The 23,024-nt window shown below is 62.6% G+C and overlaps 1 protein-coding gene across 3 annotated transcripts in view; it reads right to left on the bottom strand.

Moving 5' to 3' along the window:
* Positions 1-20,063, bottom strand: part of GRM4 (glutamate metabotropic receptor 4) — a 35,508-nt gene extending 15,445 nt beyond the window's left edge. For all 3 annotated transcript variants that reach the window (XM_082069408.1, XM_082069409.1, XM_082069410.1), the window contains exons 1-3: positions 19,873-20,063; positions 12,864-13,617; positions 6,189-6,405 (exon numbers count right to left, since the gene is read on the bottom strand). In XM_082069408.1, the coding sequence (XP_081925534.1) occupies positions 6,189-6,405; positions 12,864-13,382 (736 nt within the window). In that variant the 5' untranslated portion in view covers positions 13,383-13,617; positions 19,873-20,063. The remainder of the gene's footprint in view (positions 1-6,188; positions 6,406-12,863; positions 13,618-19,872) is intronic.
* Positions 20,064-23,024: the final 2,961 nt, after the last annotated feature.

Below are 23,024 nucleotides of genomic sequence, written 5' to 3'. Positions count from 1 at the left end.
CGGGACAGGGAGGGGACAGGGAGGGGACAGGCCCCTGGGACAGGAGGGTTTGCTCCCTGCCGCAGGGCTGGAGAAAAATTGGGGTAATTTGACTGCTTGCAGCCAAAGAACAGAGCGCGGGATCTGAGGGGTGCTGAGCACGCAGCACGGGAGGGTGCGGGGGGACGGAGCATCCCCGGCAAACACCCACGGGCTGGGGGAGAATCACCGGCCGGCAGCCCAGCCACACACAGGGGCTTGGTGGGCTTTCGGGTTTGTGTTCCTATGGTAAGAAATTGGGCCAATTTGCTGTTTGTTTCCCATATGGGGAGCCAGATGGATGGAGAGGAGGGAGTTGGATAAACAGACTCCTGGACAGACAGATCAGCCAGGCGAGACGGGCAGCGCCAGCGGGATGGGCACATCCCCCCGGCTGCTCAGCCCCGGTCACCGCCGAGTCCCGGCCAGGCCAGCGCGGCACCGGCTGCGCCGCCAGAGACCGCGGCCCCGGCTACGGAGCCGGTGCGGCTTAATTACAGTTTCCATAGCAATAAAAGGAGAAAATTCAACAAACCCAGCAGTTTGCAAACACGAGAGCCTTCCAGCCGCCCCGGCGCGCTCGGGCGGGCGTGCGCACACACGAGTGACAGCTCGGGGCTGGCACAGGCGCCACCCGCCTGTCACCAGAACCAGCGCCGCGAGGATCCCGTGCCGCGCGTGCCCTGCTCCTGGCCGGGGTGAGCACGGGAGGGCACACGCTGCGACACGTGTCCCGCTGCGACACGTGCCCCTGAACACGCGTGTGCTCGCGAGGGTGCAAGGCGGGGCCGCGGGGGCTCCAGGTGTGCACATGGGGCTGCCCACCGGCCCCTTTTCAGCACGGCCACAGCAAACCCCGCGGTGAGAGCTGCCCGGGCCGGCAGCCGCGTTTGCACCGGCTCCTCCGCAGGTGTTTGATTCCCCTCGGCCCAGGCAGCGGCTCTGAGCACCCCCAGGACCCCACAGCACCCACAGGGGCGGCGAGTGGCCGTGGGTGAGCTCCCGGCAGGGACACTCACGGCTTCTGGCACGCACGGGGAGACGGGAGCGGCAGAGGAGATGAGCCCGTAAATAAATACGAGACTAAATCAATGGCAATTCAGAAATGACCGAGTTACTCAGCAGCTCCGTTAAATCAAACTAATGAAGAACGTAACAAAAAAGGGATACGGGCAATTAAAATGTAACGAGGACCTTATTAACTCAGCGGCTGGAGAGCGCGGAGCACACGAGCGGGACACGGCCGGGCCAGCGGTTGGGGACAGCAGGGACGGAGGCGCTCGCCGGGGCCTCGGGACTCTCCTCGTTACGCTGGGTTAACGCGTGTTGTCAAACACAGGTCAGGGTTTAATCTCCGCCATTACGGGCTCGGTGGGAACGCAGCTGCTCCGGGAAGCGCGACACTGAAGTGCCCTCTTGATTGCAGGTAGATAATAAGCTTTTGCTGTCGCTAACGCGCACCATCAATCAGGGAACCTCCGCGGGGCGCCCGGGGGCTGGCGGCTGAGAAGCGCCGGGGGAGCACAGAGCCGGCACATTGGAGAAGGGGCACCCAGCTCAATCGTGCTGGGAACAGTGACGTGCACATCCCTTCTGCCACGACACGCGTGTCCCCTCCGCCATGACACGCGTGTCCCCTCCGCTGTGATGTGCGTGTCCCCTCCGCCACGACGCGCTCCCCGGGCAGCCCTGGCCCTGCACAGCCCCGCTGCTCCCCACGCGCTCCTGCCCTTCCCAGCCATTCCAACGGGATCCCCAAACCCAGAGTGTTAACTGGTGAGCATCTGGCTGCTCCCCTGCCCCGGGATTCCCTGCTCATGTCACTTCAAAGCCTCCAGGAAGCGGCTCATTAGAAGGGAGGCGGCTCTGTGGCCTCGCAGCTCAGAGCTCCTGTGCCACAGCAGGACCTTGGTCTGATGGCAGAGCACGGGATGTCCTGCACCACAGGAGGGTTTGCACCGTCCATCCGTCCGTACATCCACCCATCCATCCTCAACACTGCAGCAACGAGTGGTTTGCAGTTTGGGAAAGGCTCCCACACTCCGTGGGGACACCAACCTGCCTTTGTCACCCAAAACCGGCCACAACACACCCCCCAGCGTGGCCAGATCCCAGCTCGCAGGCTCCTGCATGTCACTGCCCAGCGGGGACCTCATCTCACCCGTCCCCTGGGGAGCACAGGGCAGGACAGGCAGGGCCACGGCAGCTCCCTGAGCCCTCGGTTCTGAGCGCGGTCCCACTTCGGGTGGCAGCTCCGTCCCCGTGCGCCCTGGGCTCCGCGACACGCGGCCCCGTCACCGGAGGCTCCTGGCACTTGCCGCCTGTCTCGTCCCTGGAACTGGCTCCCTTGTCCCTGGAACCGGCTCAAATGCTGCTCTTCAGTGTTTTGAAATCTCATCAGACGTTATGAATCTGAGCAATTTGCGCCTGCTTTTCAACTGCCTGCCGTGCCAGGCTAAATCAGTAATTAATGAATTTGCAATGGGGAAAAAAAGCAAGTCTTCATCTCAAATGTGGGGCCTTGTGGGGGATGCCAGGGGGCAGAAAATTCAAGTTTCTGCCTCAAGTGCCGACCCCACAGCGAGTCCATGGGCAGGTCTGCCCTGCGGCTCCCGCCGCGCTGCGCTCGCTGCCTCGAGCCTGCGCACCGGCTGCGGTGAAACTCCCGCAGACAGCGCCGGGAGGTACCGGCGCTGGTACCTACAGCCCCGACCCCCACCCGCGGGGACCGTGTCCGCAGACGGGGCGACCCCCAGCGCCAGCAGACACCCAGGATCGCGTACACGACGTGCCGTACGTCGTGCCCAATGCTCGCTTGTGCCTTAAGGCCTGGGAGCGGCTCTTTGGGGTGACATCCTGATGCATCAACCAAAAGTAATGAACCCGGCTAAAACCAGAAAGATTCAGCCATGAATGTCACATGGGGATGAACAACCGCCTCACAAATATATATCAGCCTCTTAACTAAAAATATAGAAAACTCAGCGAAGGATAAAACAATAGCGGGGGGAGATGGCAGTGTAAAATTGATCCAGACACATGACTAAGGAGTCTTGCGTTTGGCTGGAAATATTACCCTCTTCACAAACCGAGCGCTGCGCATTACGACGCGTGGCACAACATGCCACGCTCACCAGCTAAATTACATCAACATAAATCCAATCCTTCATCTCCAACAGCTCAGCGAGAGCGGAGATGTCAGCGCATGCGGAGCCCAAGGATGGCGGATGGGTCTGTCTGTCTGTCTGTCCACTGACACGATGCCACGGACAAGGGTCAGGGAAGACGCTGCACAAAAGGAGATGGGGACGCTGGGGACACCCTGACGCTGGTGCCAAGGTGTGAATACAGCTGACACCCCCACCTGGGCAGGATGCTTCGGGGAGCACTTAAAACACTTAGAGACTGCCAAAGAAAATTCATCCTTCACAGACGTAACATCTTTGCAATGGTAGCGCCCAAACCCCTCCGCTCTCCTGGGTGAGTGCTGCCTGGCCACTGGTGCCGGCACCAGCCATCGCCGGGGCCAGCAGCACGAACGTCAGAGAAACCGCAAGGTGTAAGTGATGTAAGTGACCCGGGGCCACCCGGGTGAGTCCGTCCCGCAGCCCGGCCGGCCTGGCTGCCAGCACAGCCCCCCAGGGCCCGTCTCTTCTCCCCGCCAGCCCAGGGGCCGGGTTGTGCCTGGAGCAGAAGCGCTTCCCGCTGCGATGGACAGGGCTTCAACGCTAACAATTGAAACTGAAGGTCAAGTTGATAATGTATCAGAAAGCAAACAGCTTGAGTGCCGCCTGCTAACTGCAGCAATGAGCGTTATTACCTGATGGAAATAAAACCGACTCTGAAGACCCAGGCTCGGCGTGGGAAATGAAGCGGGGCTGCTCGGAGGAGCGCGGGGAGACGCTCACCCCGAGCCCGGGTCCGTGGGCCCCCTCCCCGGCACAAACACCCAGCACGGGTCAGCTCTGCAGGCTGGATCCTGGGGAGCCCTTTACGTCGCTGGGACAGGCTGCAGGCACCCTGGAGCGGCAATAGGTCGCAGGAGCCTTTGCGCTGCCGGAGGAGTGCACGTCAGAGCACACATGGGCTATAAAAGGGGATGGATCCTTCACCCGTTCCCTGCGGTTCCGCGCTGGTTTAAAGCCCTTTGGTGCCAGCAGAGCGTCCTGTTTGTGGGGCAGACAGAGGCGAAGCAGGAACAAGGCTCTGCCCCAGCCTTGCAGCTGCCGCCGGGGACAAGGCCGGGGGATTTTCCAATGAAAACAATTAAGGAAAAAACCAAAAAGCACATTTTTGGTCCAATCATACTGCTTTCACGGCTGCAGAGCAGCCTCCACGGGCAAAGGAGCCAGGCCGACCCCCCGCACGTCCTCCCAGGGGAGACGCTTTGGGGAGCAGCTCAGAGCCCCCCCGGAGCCGCTTCCCGAGCCCGCGCTGGGGCTCCCAGCAGCCACCGAGCTCCTGCAGCACGAGCGGGCAGCCGCCTTACGCTGATAACGCACAGGCTGCACTTACACCGCTGCTACACCGCAATTACACTGGAATTATGCTTTTTGATAACTAAATTATCACTAATGCACATAATCGTTGGGTTATGTGGATACACAAATTACAGGACTGCCTCAGCCCTGGATTAATACACATGCATTTCGACTCCATGTACACTCGTTTACTCTGCAATTACTCCGTCATATCATTAACCATCTGGTTATAGGAACTCACGCTAACCACAGGTATCTCAAAGAAAAAGTGCTCCTGTTGCTTACTGGTCGTGCTCCTTACTGGTGCTTACTGGTGGAGGAACATGGGTTTGAATTGTGCCCGGCCCCATCCAGCCCGGAACAGACCCTGGGAGCAGCACCCATGGAGGGGGCCAAGGAGCATCGCACCCGCATCCCCATCGCCCGGCGGACCACGAGCATCGCACCCGCATCCCCATCGCCCGGCGGACCACGAGCATCGCACCCGCCGGCTCCAGAGCATTCCCACACTCTCCTTGCAAAACCACAGCCCTGGGAAAATGTTCTGCTTTTCAAGTGAAAATCCTGAAGAGCAGACTCCAGGTTGAATCCCCAGATGGGTTTCTAGCATATTAAAAGCACAGCCGGTTCCCAGTGCCAGGACGCGCGCGCGAGACAGAATTAACGCTGTTCCTATTTATAGGCCTTTGATTGGGAGCTCGTCACCTAGAAGTTTTTATTCCCTTTATCCATTTATAAGGCCATAACACAGTTTGACAAGCTCCAGATAGGCTGGTGTCCCACCGATTTTGCCAGAACTTAATGTGCCATTCCGATACAGTCAAGCCAGTATGAGGCAGCAGCCGGCGTGCTGCGGGGCTTTTGCTGCTCCATAAAACACCCGTCTCGCCCACGCACGCGATGCTGCAGAGGGGAAGCGACGCCGGAGCGAGGAGGGACCCTGGGGCACGGGGTCTCAGGGCAAAAACCCCCACAACAGCAGCCCCCGGGGGCCTCCCCATCCCAGCGGGTCCTGGGACGGCCGCTCGGCCGCCAGCGAGTGCCACGAGCTGCTCCAGCGCTCCCGAGGCTGCTGATCCCCCCGAGCATCCCCGCACTCCCGTCAGCAAAACGCTTTCTGCCTCCCGACAAATCCTCCCAAAGAGTTTTGCTGAGCACGGACTTTCCGCCTGTCCAAAGCCTATAGACAAGTTAAAGCACCTGCCCTCAGGGATAATTCCACTAAAATTGGGTGAAGCGCACATTGGTGCCAACTTTATTTTCTGTTAAAACCTGGGAGCATTTGTAAAAGTCTTTTCTGCTGGAACGCGCCCAGCCCCGTGGAGAGAGGGGTCGGAGCAGCTCAGCACCCACCGCCCCAGCAGACCCGGGTGTCGTGGGGAGCGGGGAACGGGACCGCGGCGCTTTCTGAAAGGAGCCGGCAGCGCTGCAGCTGCCGTCCCTGCAGAGCGGCTGGGGCTGCCGTCCCAGCCCCTGCTCAGAGCCTGGCCCCTGCTGGACACCACAACCACCCTGCGGCCAGCAGAGCAGCCCAAACCCGCACCGCCGGGACCGTCCCCCAGACCGCGTCACCCACCCCTGCTCACGCACCGCGGCCACGTCCAGCTCAGGCCAAGCCCAACCAGATGCGTCCCAACCAGTTGCGTCCCAACCTGTTGCGTCCCCCAAAGCCCAGGGAGACCCGCTCACCATCCTCCCTGGATTTCTGGATGAAGGCCTCCACGCCGCTTTCGCCATAGCTGCCCTCGGAGGCCAAGGTGGAGACGTAGTTCCACTTGAGGGCTTTGACGATGTCCACCATGGCTTGGGCCTGGTAGGTGTCAGATGGGACGACGCGGGAGAAGAAGTCGTAGCGGCTGTTGTCGCTCAGGTCCGGGGCGGTGGAGGCGTAGCTGATCTGGGGGATCTGGGATGAAGACAAAGAGTCAGGAGAGAGTGATCTCCACCCCACCACGATGTCCTCACCTTGCCTGCGCTCCCAAAGCCCGGCTCTGGAGGAGAGGGCGGTGGAGAGCGAGGCAGAGCGCGGGCCGGTGGAGAGGACGGAGGGCAAACCTCACTCATGCCCCCGCAGCACTCCGGGGTCTCCCTTTGGCCTCCTGCCCCAGGGAGGACAGACCCGACCCCACCTCACTGGGTTCTGTCCCCCCAGCGATAAATAAGCCCTTTAAATGTGCCATAGCTGCTGCACCTCGCTCAGTACATTAGAATGATTTAGCACCAGAGGATCACGCGATGCTTAACACTTATACAGCACTTTACATCTCCAAAACACAGCGCGGGTATTCATCTATCTTGAAGATGGAAAAGGCTTATTCAATTACCAAGCCCAGGTTCTCCCCACCAGCATGAAGCTCCCTCCTAACGACACACTGAACACCCGGACAGCCCCGTCCATCGCCCCGTGTCCCGCACCCCAACAGGACCCTCTCCCGGCACAGCCCGGCACGTTGCAGCGGCTGCGCAGCCTGGGAAAGGGTTTCAGCTCAGCAGCAGAACCGCTGGAGCTGCAGGACAGCGCTGCAGAGACGCGGCACAGCCAGGGAAGGGACCGGCCACCCGCTGCCCCCTCGGTGTCCCCGCAGCTGCTGTGTCACTGCCAGGACAGCGCAGCTGCCCTGTGCCTTGGGGACAGCAACCCCCGGCTCTTGGAGGACATTCCCCTCTCCCGCTCACCCCATCCAGCCCAGGAACAATCCCGTGGTCACAGCTTGCAGGAGCACAGGCGCTGCTGGAGCCCCAGGAGTGCAGCAGATCCCAGGGGTGCTGCTGGAGCCCCAGAAGCGTGGCAGATCCCAGGGGTACAGGGATCCCAGCAACCTCCAGGCTCAGCAGCACCTGGGTCGTGCCAGCTGCCCAAATCAGCTCCAGGTGCGTCTGGCCTCACCCATCACCACTCCTCATTAAGCAATCATCCAGTTCCCAACAGCTGAGAGACCTGGGGGGTTGGAGGGAATGGGGAGCAGGTTTGGGGTCTGTGGGAATCCTAGTTCACATTATAAGATCAAGACACCTTGTGGAGAGTGGGGCTGGGTATTGTCACCCCAAGGATGTGGACACATGTACCAGAGTCCCCCAGAGACCCTCCGGGCCCCTCCATCCTCCTCCCAGTTTCTCCTTTGTTTCTTCATTGTTTTCCCCTCTTCCACTCCTCTCTCTCTCTCTCTATTAAACGCGATACCGGTGTTATAAACCACGACTCCACCTGAATGCTAAAAGGCCCCTGGAAAGGAGCAGCCACCCTTGTACCTGCCTGCAAAACAGAAGATGAAAAAAGGGAGAGATGGCAAAGGAGCGGGAGAGGGAGAGGAAGGAATCTTTATCGAGGCACAAATAGGATTACTGTGTGACAATCTGCTTTGTGCTCCGTTCCGAGGGCTGTGATCTGCTCGTTGGTATCCGTGACTGGGAGCCGATGCAGGAGACACGATTAAAATTCTGCTCAGCAGGCGAGGCGCCCGTCTGGCAATCACTCATCCCGGGGGGCGGGGGCTGCTCCGCGCCGGCCGCCCTCGCCCCCCGGCGGGGACGGGGATGGGATGGGATGGGATGGGATGGGATGGGATGGGATGGGATGGGATGGGATGGGGCGAGGGGTGGAGATGGGGCTGGGATGGAGATGGGGCTGGGATGGAGATGGGGCTGGGATGGAGATGGAGATGGGGCTGGGATGGGGCGAGGGGTGGAGATGGGGCTGGGATGGAGATGGGGCTGGGATGGAGATGGGGCTGGGATGGAGATGGGGCTGGGATGGGGCGAGGGGTGGAGATGGGGCTGGGATGGAGATGGGGCTGGGATGGAGATGGGGCCAGGGGTGGAGATGGAGCTGGGATGGAGATGGGGCTGGGATGGAGATGGGGCTGGGATGGGGCGAGGGGTGCAAAGTGCCTGTGCCAGGAGGGCGGGTGGGCAGGGACAGCAGCACTGACGCGTCAAAGGGGGTTTGGGGCAGGGACGCAACCCCGCCTGCCCAGAGGGTCCTTTCCCAAGGATTTTCTCTCCACAAAGTGGTTTAATTCGAACAGATCCCTGTTTCTCCAGCAGGGCACAGGCGATGGGGATGTCCCAGTGACGCCCCTTGGGCTGCCCATCCTGCTCCAGCTCCTGCTGGAAAACAAAGCCTGGAAAATACCTGTTGATCCACAGGCTACAAGCTGGAAGTTGTATTTAATAAACAAATGGGAAGAGCTTTTCTCTCTAGTTCTTCTGCATTGGATGGAAGTGGAAATGAAATACCAGTTCCCAAATGACCATTTCATAGACGACTTCTGCCTTTTTCCCCCTCTGCTTTTTGATCTCCCGCTCGACAATAGCCCAACTCCCGGCACCAGCTATTTTCTCAGATAAAAGACAAAAGTCCTTTTAAATCCATAAAAGCAAAATGCAGGCAGGGAATTCAAGGTTCTTAGAAAGAAGGAGGATGTGGCGGGGAGGGAAGCTGGAAAGGTACCTCGGTACAGCGGTGGTGCCTCCCCCGGCTCATCTCCAGCCCAAGGGCGGGGGAAACCTCTCCTGCACCCCAGGGCTCCATTGTGCCATGGAGAGCGGGGAGTAACCCCAGGGCGAGGGCTTAAATCTCCTTCCTCCCTCTATTGAATGGAAAACCAGAGTCAGCATCACCCAGAAGCAGCGCCGAGGCCTGGGGGCTGCAGCGCTCTGATTGAAACCATCGATCGAGCATCAGCCGGGGGGAAGGAGCCCAAACAACCGGGCGGCTGCGGAGCTGGAGCCGGAGCCGCACACACGGGCGGGAGCATCCCCACAAGAAGGGGCTCCAGCACCAGCCCCCCGCGCCAGAAACCCGGCTGGGAGCAGCTAATTCCCTAACCATAATTATTAATTTCATGCATATCTATGCAAACCTCTGGTTCACCGACAAGATGGAATTGATTTAATTAGAATTTCCATCATCAAGCCATTTGGACGGCAGCTTTTAATTAGGGAGAGCGTAAGGAACCACAGGGGCTGGAGGAACACGCGGGGACGGTCGGAGCAGCGCGAGCTGCAGCTCCGTCCCGCTGCCCCTTCCCCGCGGCTCGGGACCAGGCCCAGGACGGGATCCAGCCCTCAGCATCTGCTGGGAGAGCGACAAGCACCGGCTCATCCCGGCGTGGGGGCAGATGGAAAACCAGCCACGAGGAAGAAAACTTTTCCTTCATTGCCCATGGACCCGGCTTCCCGTGCTGGGCAGGCAGCTCAGCGGAAAACCCCAGGAAACAGCTCCCATCCCAGCCGAGAGCCAGGCGGCTGCAATTTGGTTTCATAAACTCAATGGAGAAGAAGGAAATGAAGTGGCAGGAGTGAGTGATTAATCAGAGCGTCCCCCGGCCGATTTCCACCTTCCGCCCTCGTGAAGGTTATTTACCCGCTAAGCAGGGACACGCGGTGTGAATGCAGCATCCCTCCCGCCGCAGGATCCCTCCCGCCGCAGGATCCCTCCCGCCGCAGGATCCCTCCCGCCGCAGGATCCCTCCCGCTGCCCCCGAAGCCTCAGGTTATGTCCCAGGACGGAGCGATGCTGTCCAGGGGTGCAGGGAGCAGACACGAGCCTGGGGGGCGGTCAGCACTGGGGGCCTGATCCAGCTCCAGCAACCTGGCCGCAGGCAGCAAAGCCTCACGTTCCCGGAGCACCGGCGGCTCCTGCGGCACACGCCATGGGCATCGTCCTCCCTTAGGGGAACTATTCATGCTGCACAACAGCCCTGTGCTGAAAAGAGCTGCTGCACTCGCTACCTCAAAGCAAACAAGCACCTCAAAGAGTCCGGTGCGTGTCGGGTCCAGCCGCGCACCAGGGATGCTCCTCACCCCGGCTGAGCCCTCAAGCTTCATCATGTCCCAGCTCCTTCTGGATGGGGTTGAGAAAAGCACCTCAGACCCTGACGCAGCTTTTCGGGGATCCCATTTACCAGGGATGAAGCTGGTTCCTTTGACACCGTCATTGCTGTGGTGACTGAGGAGAAATCGGGCAGAGCTGGGTGGGAAGCCGGCGGAAGGAGCTGGAGCGTGCCAGAACACTCGCGGTGACGCCAGAGATGCCATCGCAAGGAGCCGCGAGCAGGGATTTGGGGGAAGGTTTTTCCGCAGGCAGAGCTGCGAGGAGTGATGAAACCGGCTTGGACAGAGGATGCCGCATCTGCACGTTGTTCCACTGATGTACAGCTTTAATTAGGCAGTGGCATCTAACGAAGGACATGTTATTTATTTATGTAGCGTGGGAGCGACAAACCCCCTGGCAGGGAGGGGCAGGGCTCGCTGCGGCGGGAGCCGAGCGGGATGGAGCGGGCGGGATGTGTGGGAAGCGTGGGATGGGGCGAGGGAGCGCGGTGGGGACACCCCCGGTGCTCCCCAGCCTCGGGAACGGGTCCCCTCCTGCAGCACCCACCACTCCACACCAGCATCGCTGGCCGGGGAGCACTGAGGGCGCGGGCTGGGGGCACAGGAGCAGCGTCACCTCATGTCACGATGCTGCGGTGGGAGCCAGAGCTCCACGAGTGACACCCCCGAGGGGACAGGCAAAGCAACCGCCAGCACCCGGGGGCAAACGCTTTGCTGAACCTCGGAGCAGAGTCACCCGCGCTTAAAGGTCAGCAGCGGCGCGAAATGGAAGTTGCCTTATTCTCATTTTAAGCATGTCCCTGTCATAAACCCGCTATTTGAATAACAAAGAGCAGCAGCAGCTCTCAGGTCACAGTGGAGGTGGGGGGAGCCCTCCCCGAGCCCCCGTCGCTGCAAGAACGTGAGACCCGATATCCCACAGGAACCAGGTCCCTGTGCTGGGACAGCTGGGGACTGCACCCCCTGCACCGACACCCCCACATGGGACCCACAGCTCTCTAGACGGGCTGAGCTCGTCCTGCAGCCTCCTCCGCAGGGGCTCCGAGCTCCCCATCCTCCACCCGCCCGTCCGCCAATCCGCACACCCTCAGTGTCACGTTGGGCTGAGATCAGCTCTGGATTTGGAAGCTGCTGGGGACACCCGGGGCTCCGGACGAGCCCCCACGGAGCCCACGGCAGCACCGGTGCCCGCGGCAGGGCTGGACGAGCCCCCACGGAGCCCACGGCAGCACCGGTGCCCGCGGCAGGGCTGGCGTGCGGGAGCAGCTGGGCTCCGTGACATCCTGCACAGGTCGTGGCTGCTTCGCCCAGGGATCAAAATTGGAGGAGAAGGGGGAGAAAAACCCAATAATAACCCAGAAAGGATGGAGGTGCTCCCCGCTCTTCTGACCGTCGCTCTCCTGCCTCCCTCCTCCTCTCTCAAGCAAGCATTCAATCTTTTTTGTCTCGGCAAATAGCTTTTAAGTTCCTCCCGCTCCCTCTAATTTATATTATTTTAATTATTGAATAGCCCTCTCACTCGTTGCCTGGAACATGAACACATTTTTTAAAAAAAGGACCCAGAAAAATCAAACTCCACCAGCAATCTGTTTTTTCCGCCTTTGCTACCAGCTCGCAGCCCCCCAGGCGGCGCCCGGCGCTCGCGGCACGGCGGCCGAGGAAGAGGAGGGGAGAGGAGAGGGCGGCGAACGGCACCAGCCCCGCAGGACCAAGCGGTTTGGGTGCTGGGGCAGAGCAGGGACCCCACTCCGCACACCCGGCACCGGGCTCCCCGCGCGGCCGCCTCTGCGGGATTCGCGTTTCTCCCGCTGTTTGCTGCGGGGGCTCTTGTGCAAACCCTCTCCAGCCCAGGGACATCGCTGCGGATAAATAAATGCACAGCGAGGGACAAAGTCATTATAAACTCTCGGCTTTCCTGCAGCTGGCATTGGGAGCGGGAGGGAGAGCGCCCTCGGCCCCCTGCACAGCCAGGCTGGTGACACAGGACAAGCGTCCCCAGCCTGGCTGATGTCCCCTGGGCTGGAGCAAAGAGCAGCTGGGGAGCGGGCAAGCGCTGCACCCGGGAACCCGCAGGGGGTCCCAGGGCGGCTGGACCCTCCCCAGCCTCGGAGGTTTCACAGACTCAGTGGGACCAAGCGCCGAGCAACCTGCTGTGACCCCGGAGCGGCACCGCGGGGGCTGAGCCCCACGGTCCCACCCAGCCCGAGTCACCCCACCCGCAGCATCCCCAGCGCGCCCCCAATCCGCCCTGCACCGCGACTTCCTCCCCGCTGGCGCTGACGCCAGCAGCCGCGGCCCCCTCGCCACCACGCTGGGGAGACGAGAGCAAACTCCTCCAGGTACCGTCACGGTGGGGAGGAGGTGGGATCCCCAGGGGCTCGGGGGAGGCAGGAGAAGGGTTCTAAAGACAGCGGCTCCTGCCAACCCCCAGCCCTGGAGGAAGCGGCACACGTGCAGAAACGCGGCAAAAACACCACGCACCCGCAGTGGTTTCGCCAAGCGGTTATTTTTACCGTCGCCGGGCCCTACCTTGAAGAGCCGCAGGATGTTGGCCACCATGATGGAGACGGAGCTGCCCGAGGCGCCGATGACGCCGACCACCCGCTCGGGTTTGGTGATGATGGGGGGGCCGCCGTTGACGCAGCGCACCTCGGTGCTGTCCTTCTCGATCAGGGCTTGCACGAAGGTCAGCGACTGCTCCAGGGCGTGCGTGTCCCGCGAGCATGTGTCCAGGATGCGGGCGCCCAGGGTGATGTTGGGGAGCAGGTCGGGGTCGTTGTTGATGCGGTCCAGGGCAAAGAGCATGGCCTCCAGGCGATGGATGCCCTTCTCCTTCTTCAGCTCCCCGCAGGCTTTGCCCTCCGCCCCCCGGCCGTGCACGGGGAAGAGCCCCCCGAGCGTGATGTCCCCGTCGATGCGGATGGAGTTCATGTGCGGGTAGCCCTGGCCCTTGGGCTTGGCGGCGCCCGCGGGCGCGCAGCCCCAGCCGCAGGCGCTCAGGAGGAGGCAGAAGGAGAGACGCTCCATGCAAAAGGACCCCGCGCTCATCGCCAAAGCCGTGCTGGGCAGAGCTGGCGGTGAATGGTGGCGGCGGTCAGCGGGCGCGGCGGGCGGGCGGCATGGCTCCGCGGCCCCTCAGCGGCTCCCGGCGGCGGCACCGGCCCCTGCAGAGCTGCGGGCAGAGGGGCTGCGGGACTGCGCGGGGGCCTGCATGGCTACGCCGGGCAGGGGCAGCGGCGGAGGCGTGAGCAAGGGGGAAGCTTCGAGTCCTTGCTCCAGAGCCCTGGGTGGGGGGACAGCAGGGAGGGAGAGAGAGAGAGAGAATTAAGCAGGACCATGAAGGGGACATCAGCAATTTTGGGCTTTCATCTGGGAGCTCGGCAGAAACCAGCACTGGGGGTTAATGAAAAATAAAATAAAAAAATAAATAAAAGGTTTGGGAGTCACTGGATTTTTGATTCACGCCAGCAGCTTTGGCTCAGCCCAAACCGCAGCCGCGCGGACAGGCTGGTGCAGGGTCCCGGCTCCATCACTGCCCCGAGCAGCAGGACCAGGCTGGTGGCTGCTCTGGCCCCTCTGTCCCAGCCCCACGCCCTGGCACAGCCGGGGAGCCCGGGGGGTCCCAGCTCTCACCGTCCTCCCGCAACCCCCCGTGCCCTCACCTGCTCTCCTCTGCTTTCAGCACAGAGCCCTGTGTGGGCACAGGGCGCTGCCACAGCCCTGGCTCCAGGACAGCCCTCGTCCCCCTCCCCGTGCCCCAGAACTGCCCTACCAAACAGCACGGCGCCCTGCCTCAGTTTCCCCTCTGGGCAGGCGCTCCTGCAGCCCACCCCTGCTGTCTCCAGGCAGCCGCTGATGGATGCTGCGAGGGCAGCGCATGATTAATGCAAGGCACCGAAAAGCAGAGGAGAGTCGAGCAGACAAATGCATTCCCCAAGCAGGACGGGCTGCAACAGCGAGACCGAAGAAACAGCTTAAATGAATCTCAGCTCGAGCGCAGAGCCCAGCGTGCGAGCCCGCCCCTGCCGGGCCGGATCCTGCGCTGGCCCCGGGGGTGCTGCCGCCACCGCCGGCCGTGCTGAGCCCCGTTACACCGCCAGCAGGTTCCCGGCCCCGCAGCCAGCCCGGCCGGCCAGGAGCACCCTCGCCTCAACTCACCCCCATAAATTATGCACGTCCCTGCCCGGCGGAGCCACTTGAAGGCCCATTTCCAAAGCGTTTCTGACAGCCGGGGCTTTTAAGCAACCGGAATCACCCAGTGCCGAGCTCTTTGCTTCAGAAGGCAGGAGCTGGGGAGCTGCGGCACGACACCCCCCAGCCCGGGAGAGCCCCCGGAGCGCCGCCCCGCTCAGCCGGGATGGAGGACAAGGACTGACCCTCCGCACGGATCAAGGACGGGGACCAGCCCTCCCCACATCCTGTCTCCTGCGCCAGAGCCATCCCACGCATCGGCAGCAGGAGCAGAGTGGGGAAAGCAGCTCCTGCCGCAGCCAGGACGGGCTCCGGCGCTGCCCGGGGCGAGGAGGCAGACGATGGGGAGACCCAGGGATGCTCAAACACCACAGCCCCCCCAGCCCCGCGCCAGCCGAAATCAGGTCATGTCGCACATCCTACCCGTGGAGTCGTGACATTTCTGCCCGTCGGAGAAGGTGCGGTGGGTCACCATGCAGACCTGCTCCCCGGGAAATCCACCGAGCCCGTGGCAGCTCCCCGGAGCCGGCAGTGCTCCCAGAGCCCACAGCCTCTCCCTTTCTTCTTTTAAGCGTTTTCCTCTCTGTTCTCTCCCCTTTGTGCCTCCTTTGATCATATAATCTGAACGAACTGAAGGTAAAAATATCACAGTAGGCAAGAAGAAAGCACAAATAACGGGGAGGGGAGCAGGGAGCTGGTTTGAATCCCTCGCTGAATCATTAGGGGAGATGCAGCATGAATTACCCTATGAGCCTGTGCTGCAAATGGCCTGAGCGCTTTGGGGAGGGGGCAGGAGAGGAGCACCCCCTTCCTGCACTGTGTGGGACCAGCTGCTGCACCCCAGAGAGCTCCTGCACCCCCTGGAGCGGCCCTTCCCCATGAGGCCGGTCCCGCACATCTGGATGGAGACGCACATCTGGAGGAAGCTGCACATCTGGAGGAAGACGCCTGCCTGCAGCAGGTGCTCGTGGAGCGGGGAACAGCCCTGTCCATGTGCTACGTGCTGTGAGGGGATGGAACCGTCTGCCCATCTGCACAGCTCCACGGGGCAGCGCTCGGCCCCGGGCTGTGCCCCTGCCCGGGGGTCCACAGCAGCCCGGGACAAGGGGCTGGCCCTGTACAGTGCCATCCTGACCCCCTGTAGTGCTGCCGTGACCCTGAACCACCGGCCATCACCATCCTCACCATCCTCAAAGGCTCTTGGATGAGCCAGGACAGGAGCTCAGCTGTGCAGGAGAAATCAAACGCTGGTTAAAAATTCCCGTGTCACGCAGAGCTCCGGCTGCAAAACCATCTCCAGTGCCTGGAGGAGGAACAGTGTCCTGGAGGCGACACCATGTCCCCGGAGGCAGGGACCAAGCATCCCCGGCTTCGCCTCTGCAGCTCCTTCCCACAGCTCCTTCCCGCATCCCGCAAGCTCCGCGCCAGCCGGGCTGCAGCGAGACGGCCCCGGCTCTCCGCACCCGCGCAGCCAGGGGAGCCGCGGGCGCTGGGACACGCAGCCTGTCCCGCGCAGGGTCTGCGCCCCAGGGCTCGGAGCCAAGGCGAGCGCTCGCGGTCGCTCCCCAGGGCGGCTGCATCCCCACGAGAGGCGGCTGGAGCCCCCCCGTAAGCATCGCCTGGATTTTGTTTGCAAAATATCCTTTCCCCAGGCTGGTGCTGCTGCAGCCCCAGGAACAAACAGCCCAGAGGGACCCCCAAATGATACCGAGTGGTCCCGAGAGCCCTCACCCCGGGGCCAGAGGAGACCTGGCCCACCGCAGCTGCACAGCACATGGGGGCTTTTTCCTGGAGCCCCCCACATCTGCCCCTCGATACAGGGATTTTGCAGCAATGAAACACTCCTTCAGGAAGGGAAATAATAATAGGAAGAAACAGCCCGTTCCTCTCCCTCGCTCTGCTCCCTGCAGGACTCCCCGTCAGAACCAAGTCATTTCACTGCCATTAGCTCCATGGAGCCCGTGCCGCTGCAGGCAGGCGAGTCCGCGTCTCATGTGCCATCAACCCAAGCGCCGGCTAAGCACTAATCACCGCGGCTTTATCACCACCGGCCACGAGTAGAGCCGAGAGGCGAGTTACTCAGATCCCAGCCAGGGTTTATCGCAGGGCAGCCCAAGCAGCCCAGCCAGCTCCAAGCAGACGCCCACCCGTGTGCCGCAGAGCTCTGCCCGCAGCGGGGCCGGGCTCCTCCGGCCGGGCAGGGCGGCTGGGCTCCCGTTCGGAGCCAAGGCGCTCGCTGGCTTTGCGCTGAGCCCACCCAGCTGCCTGTTAAACCAGGCGAAGGCTGAGCCGGTCCAGGAGATGCAGGAATGCCCGGCCAAGGGGCTGCGCCCAGCGCTCGCCTGCACGACCCCATCCCGGCTGCCGAGGAGCCGAGCGCCCAGCACCCAGGAGACCTCCCGAGCCCGGCCCCGGCCCTGGAGGGCTGCGCTGGCTCCGCTGCGAGCTCGCCAGCATCTTTTTGAACATCAAGGCCATTTCTCTCCCCACCTGCTGTTCCTTCGGCAGCGGGACCAGCCGGCATGCAGCACAATATCCCAATTAGTGCACGCTCACCCTTCCCCACTTGCAAGCGATTACGGGGAACTTTGCTTCGGCTCCTGGTTTTCCGTAATTGCAAAAGCTCCATGAAGTACAGAAGAATTTAGACACAAGAGAGGGGATGCCAGGTTAAGCTCTCTCTGGACAGGCAAAACCTTAAGTATTCAGGTCAAGTACCCCAGCGTTGGCTCGGAGGAAAAGCAAGGCCACGGCTCAGCAGGCAGCAGCGAGAAACGACCCCAGATTTTACCATCAAAACGCACCCACTGCGCTCCCAGACGCAGCCCCCCACCCAGCAACCCCTGATTGGTGCACAAACCGATATCACCACCTTGCATAAGCCCACGGCCGTTGCCAGGGTGCTGACTCGACCTCTCTGCACCCAGGTCCTGCCAGCACCCAGCTCAGAGCCCAAGAGGGCAAGAGCCGGGTACCAGCACCCTCCTGGAGCATCACCCGAAGGATGCTGAAGCCCAAAGAAAAAGATGCAGATCAGACCCGAGGAACATTTATCAGTTTTATATGTATATACATCCTTAACTGCAGGCAAGCTCTCTCCTCTCCCCTCGCTCCGCACTGCCAAGCAGGCCAGGGCTAATCCCTCACTTGGAAGGATGGGACGGCGCAGGGAGGGGAGGGCGAGCCGGAGGCAGCGCGGAGCAGCGGGGGCGCAGCAGCTCACCTTGCGGGCGCAGCGCGGGGTCTCTGCCGGCAGCCGAGGCACAGCGCTCCGGCGGGAGCGGCCGGAGGAGGGAAGGAGCCAGCGCTCATCCCGCTCCTGCCACGTGCAGCAAATCCCGCAATTAATTTTTGATCGCCTTCTGCAAAGTGGGGCGGCGCTGGCTCGGAGCGAGAGCGCGGCATGGCTGCCAGTCCCCAGCCGTGCCCGCGGCACTGCCTGGCGCTCCTGCTCCCCGTCACGCCAACGCTCCCAGACCGCAGTCCGGCAGCACGAGCCCCTGCCCGTTCCCAGCCTGGGAAAGCCTTGGCGGGGGCAGAGACCCCCATCCTGAGCCGGGCTTTGTGCAGGGCCATCCATGGCACAGGGGCACGGGGAACCCAACCACCTCACAGAGGAAATCCCCGCACTAGACCCAAAGCCCGAGAGGAACAGACAGTGCCCGCAGCAGGCACGAAGCTGGGGAGGGCGGCGGGAGCGGGTTCACCTATGTTATAATCAAGAGCTGCCACATCTTCAAGCCGTTGCCTTTCTGGGAAGAGCTGGAAGGGGGTGGCTGAGCTGACAAATCCATCCTCCTCCTGCCTGATGCCAAAGTTGAAGCACATGACACCCTTTTTTGGGGAGCCGGCAAGCTCCTCCGCAGGGTGACGCTGGCCCCCAGCTGCACCCGAGCTTCAGTTCCCGCTGTAAAATCCCCTCGAAGCTCCCCTGGCACCCCGGGGTGCAGCTCAGCACCACCAGCCCAGCGCCTGCTGCCTTCCCACAAACAGGCCCGTGCCCCCATCCCGGGGCAGCTGGAGCGCGGTGCTGCCCGCGGGTTCCATCCCCCTCTCCGAGACGCCCCCGGCCCCGGCGCTGCATCCCCCGGCTCGGCCACGCTGGCCGAAAGCAGCCAGATTTCTGCACATCCCATCGGACCGCGGCTCTCAGCATGGAGGCGGCAGCTCACGGCAGGAGGGTCTCACCCCGGCTCGCCCCCCGGATAGAGCTTTGCCCAGCACGTCCCCCCGCGTCCCCTGCAGATAAATTCCTGCTTACAGAGAGCAAAGGAAATGAGCTTTTTTTTCCTTTTGGCGCTTCTCTCAGCATTTTCCTGAGCTCCTCACTGCATTCAACAGCTCAGCTCCGTTCCCTCCCTCCCAGACCCTGCCTTGGGCGAGCAGCTGTGCCGGCGAGCTCCTCTGGTCACCCCAGTCCTGCTTTGTGCCATCCCTCAGTCAAGCTGCGAGCCACAGGTCACCAGCAGTGGCGATGGCAATGACTCACTCCGCAGCCTCTCCGTCGCAGCCGCCGCTGAAGGCAGCGGGCAGCCCCCCAAACCCGAGGCAGCCCACGGGAAAATAACCTGGCTGGCAGAGCACGGCAACCCATCCCAGCCGGAGGAGGAGGAGGAGGGCGGCAGGGCTGCAGCCAGCCAGGCGCTGGGAGAGTTCTCCGCTTTTTTCCCACGGCTGCCAAGTTCCCCAGCGGCTCCAGGCGGATCCGCTCTCCAAACGCGCCAAGGAGCGGGAGAACGCTCCGGAGAGAAAACAAACCCGGAGCGTGTGTCTGCACCCAGAGCCGGGGACACCTCGGCGGCCTCGGGGAACGGTCTTATCCCCCAAAACCCCTCCAGCCTCTTCCCCCGCGCCCCGGGCACGGCAGCGGCTCTCCCTCCCTGCCCTGCCCTGCCCTGCGGCGGGTTCTGCGGGTGCCGCCGCTGCGGCGAGCCGAGGGCAACCAGCAGCCCTGCCCCTGCCCGGCCGTGGGCACCGCTGGGGGCGAGGCGGCGGCGCGGGGGCTGGGGCAGGAGGGGCAGCGCTCGGCAGCCCCAACACAACGATTCATGCGAAGAGTGGGAGCGGGGGGAGCTGCCGCGGGAGGGTGGGGGCAGCCGGGGGGCATGGGCTGGGGCCGGAGGGTGTCCGTGCTGCAGCCCCTGCTGTCGCAGCCCCCCCATCCAAAAAAAAAAAAAAAAGAGAAAGAAAGAAAAGCGGAAAAATTGCTGGAGCGTTGCGGGGGGGGAGGGGGGCAGCCGAGCTGTAGGGAGGGAAAGGAGGGGGCACCCCAGCCCCTCGGAGAAAGTCTGGGGGGACCGGGCGTCCCGGGGATGCCCCGCGCCCCCCCGCGCCGCCCCGCACTTACCCGCGGGCAGCGCGAAGTTGGCGGCGCCGCCGGCCCCGTCTCCGCGCGCGGCCGCTGCCCGGTGCTGCGACCCGGCCCCGGCAGCCGGGGGGGCCCTGCGACATGTGCGGGGGCAGCCCCGGCCCCCCCGCCCCGGCCCCGGCAGCCGAGCGAGCCGCAGCCGGGCGGGACCCGCCGCGCTCCCTCCGCGCACCGCAGCCGCGACGAGGAGGAGGAGGAGAAGGAGGAGGAAGAGGAGGAGGAGGAGGGCCGGAGCCGGGGAAGTTTTGCATGAAGAGGCGCTGGGAAGCCCGCCGCCGGCTCTGCCAGCCTCTTAAAGCACCAGCGCACGGCAGCGGGGGGACCCCGCACCCGCCCCGCCTGCCCCCCGGCTCAGCCCCGCACCCGCACGGGCTGCGGGAGCCCCGGCCGGCGGGAGGCGGCTGGTCCAGGCCCCTCTCATGCCCTGCTGCCCCCAGCACCTCTCCCCTCCGGGACTCACATCCCGACGTGTTTTGCTCGTTTTTGTCCTTCTGTCCTGCCACCATCGCGGCCATGAACTCGGCGGCAGGACTGACGGGCGCCCGCAGGTCACGTCCTCGGATTTCAGCATTTGCAGAAACGAGGGCCCGTGACAGCTCCCATGGGTGCAACCACACCAGCCGTGGCCAAGCCCTGCAAGACCCTTCAGGGAGCACAGCGCATGGCGGGGCTCAGGAAGGGTCCCCCACACCAGGCTGCTGACACGCACCGACAGCCGGCCCCAGGCGTCCCCTCCCCATGGTGGGAGCAGCTCCACAGGCAGTGACAAGCGGGCTCATCGCCCCAAACCATCGCCCTTCTCTTCAACCTCCCATCAAACAGTACCAACACCCTGCTCCGCAGACATGCCCACGGAACACGGCTCGCGCATCGCTTCCTTCCGCTATCAAACCACCCGTCCTGGCCCTGGCGGCTCCAAGGAGCCCATCGCGGTGTGTCAATTCATTAATCCAGAGAAAACACAGCCCCCTAGTAATGGCCATTGACACATTAACTGCTCCGATCCATCATGGTAATGACTGCAAGATAATCGGTCACCGGAGCGATTAGGGAGTACACCTGTGGCATAGGGGGCTGCAAGAGCACCCAGCACATGTGGGGACCCTGCTGCCTGCACACGAGGGGGTGTCTGGCTGCAGGGAGGGCTCTCTGCAGCTCCACCTGCCCCTCTATGCACCGAAAAGCAAAGCACAGCCCTTCCAACACGCATTTCCAGCCTCATCTTCCCTACAGGTTGGTTGGCGTTGCTTGCTCCGAATAGCAAACTCCCAGCGCGGTGCGGGGTCGGTCAGGTCCTGAGCACGAAGGGTCCCGCTGCGGAGGGAGCGGGCACTGCTCGGCGCTGGCGGCTGCCGCCCGGATCCTGTTCAGGAGGCTGGACATGAGCTGGTTTTCCAGCAGCGCTGGGGACTGCCCATCTTGACACCCCGGCCAGGCTTGCGAAGGAGCAACATGCTCTCTGATGAGATGCGCTCACCTGAGAAGCTGGCCAGCCACCCTCCTGCCATTAAAAGAAGTGGCGATATTCCCATGGAGTCGGACGCTCGCGGGATCTCGCCCAGAGCGCCGGCTCCTGCCGCGAGGCCAGGCCGTCGCTGTGATTTCGTTCACAACGAGAACTGGAGTGGTTCTGCTTCTCATAAGCTGGGGACAAATCCCTTCGCCAAAAGCTGCTCTCGGAGGCACCCTGAGGTCAGGCCCCCAGCTCCCAGGGATTGCTGACACACGTGCTCGGTGTCCCGGGACAGCCGAGGGCATCCCGCTGGCAGCCTGGGCGCCGGCAGCACTGGGGCCGGGCTGTGCGCAGGACTCCAGCCCAGCCTGCTCTGCTCTGCCCAGCTCCCGAGCAGTCACTGGGAGGAGGTGTCTCAGCTAAATAATGCAGAAGTTTGGGCTGAAATGTCACCTGGATTGCTCTGGCAGCCTGCTTGCCTGGGCATGTTTGGTGCTCAGTGCTCCCCTGGTGCTGATGGAAAATAATCATCACTCAACACCCCCACCTGAGTCTCGAGGATTTGGGGGATGCTCTTGCCCCCGCGGCTGCAGCTGGCAGCGTCTCTCCTCTCATCCCCGAGTGTCACAGACTGCACAGCTTCCCTTCTCATGCCCCTCTCCTTGCTGTCAGGAAGCCAAAATATCATTAGCGCTCCTCGTGTCACCATCAAGAACATCAAAACACAATTAACATTTGGAAACCCAGCTCAGGCTGATGCCTTCGAGCTTCCCCCGGCACGACGGGAAAGGCCACGTGTGGTGGCTGAGCAGGACGGGTGGGAGGGCACGGGGACGGACGGGACGCGTCCCCGCGGTACCGGGGAAGCAGCCCGTGCAGGGGTCACCCCGAGAGCCCTTCCCACAGAGGCCACTGCTGCGGCCAGGGCTCCTCCTGGGTCCCCAGACGATCAGATACCCCATGCGAGTGCGGTGCCATCAGCAGATGCTGCAGCACCGCGCTCCGCGGATCAATACAGCTTCACCAGGCTCCCAACGAGGAACCGAACGAGTCGCTGCCTCTCCCCCCAGAGGCTCGGTGCATGGTGTACGTGCCCATCCTGGGATTATGGGTGCTCCAGCATCTCCGGGCCCCCAGGGCTGGCAGACCCCAGGCAGGGGCTCCATCGTGTCCCCAGCCCACGCTGTGTCCCCGACAGGCGCAGCTCTGGCCGTGCAGCACCCAGCGCTGCCCTGGCCCCCGGCCAGCGGGAAGGTCACCATGTCCACTGCAAAAGCCACCGGGCGCAATCAGGGACACGCGCTGCTTGCAATTCTTATTTTATTTTTTTAATATAGGAACACATGAAACCGCATCTCACGGACTGGACCTTCCAGCTGAGCTCTGCAGAAGGGCTTTGAATAATTGATGGCCAAGCCACCATATCCTCATCACTTTTCCTGGGTCACTCGCGTCACAGGGACACGGGAGCCACGCGCGGCCCTTTTTATCTGTGGGTTGCGTTGCCAGCGCCTGCAGTTGCCTCGGGTGTGGATTTAATCCCCTTCTGGATAGAAGAGTGGGGAAAATAAATCTTTAATTCAAAGTGAAATATTAATAGAACTGTAATTAGCTGTAATATCTGCACAATTGAAAAGCAGGAGTCCCAGTAAGAGCTATTTTCGTGTGTATTTAAGGG

Source organism: Streptopelia decaocto, assembly GCF_964273445.1.
Source record: "Streptopelia decaocto genome assembly, chromosome: 19".
Lineage (NCBI taxonomy): Eukaryota > Metazoa > Chordata > Aves > Columbiformes > Columbidae > Streptopelia > Streptopelia decaocto.
Note: the sequence above shows the minus strand (reverse complement) of the source record. Positions and strands in the feature narration are given on the sequence as shown.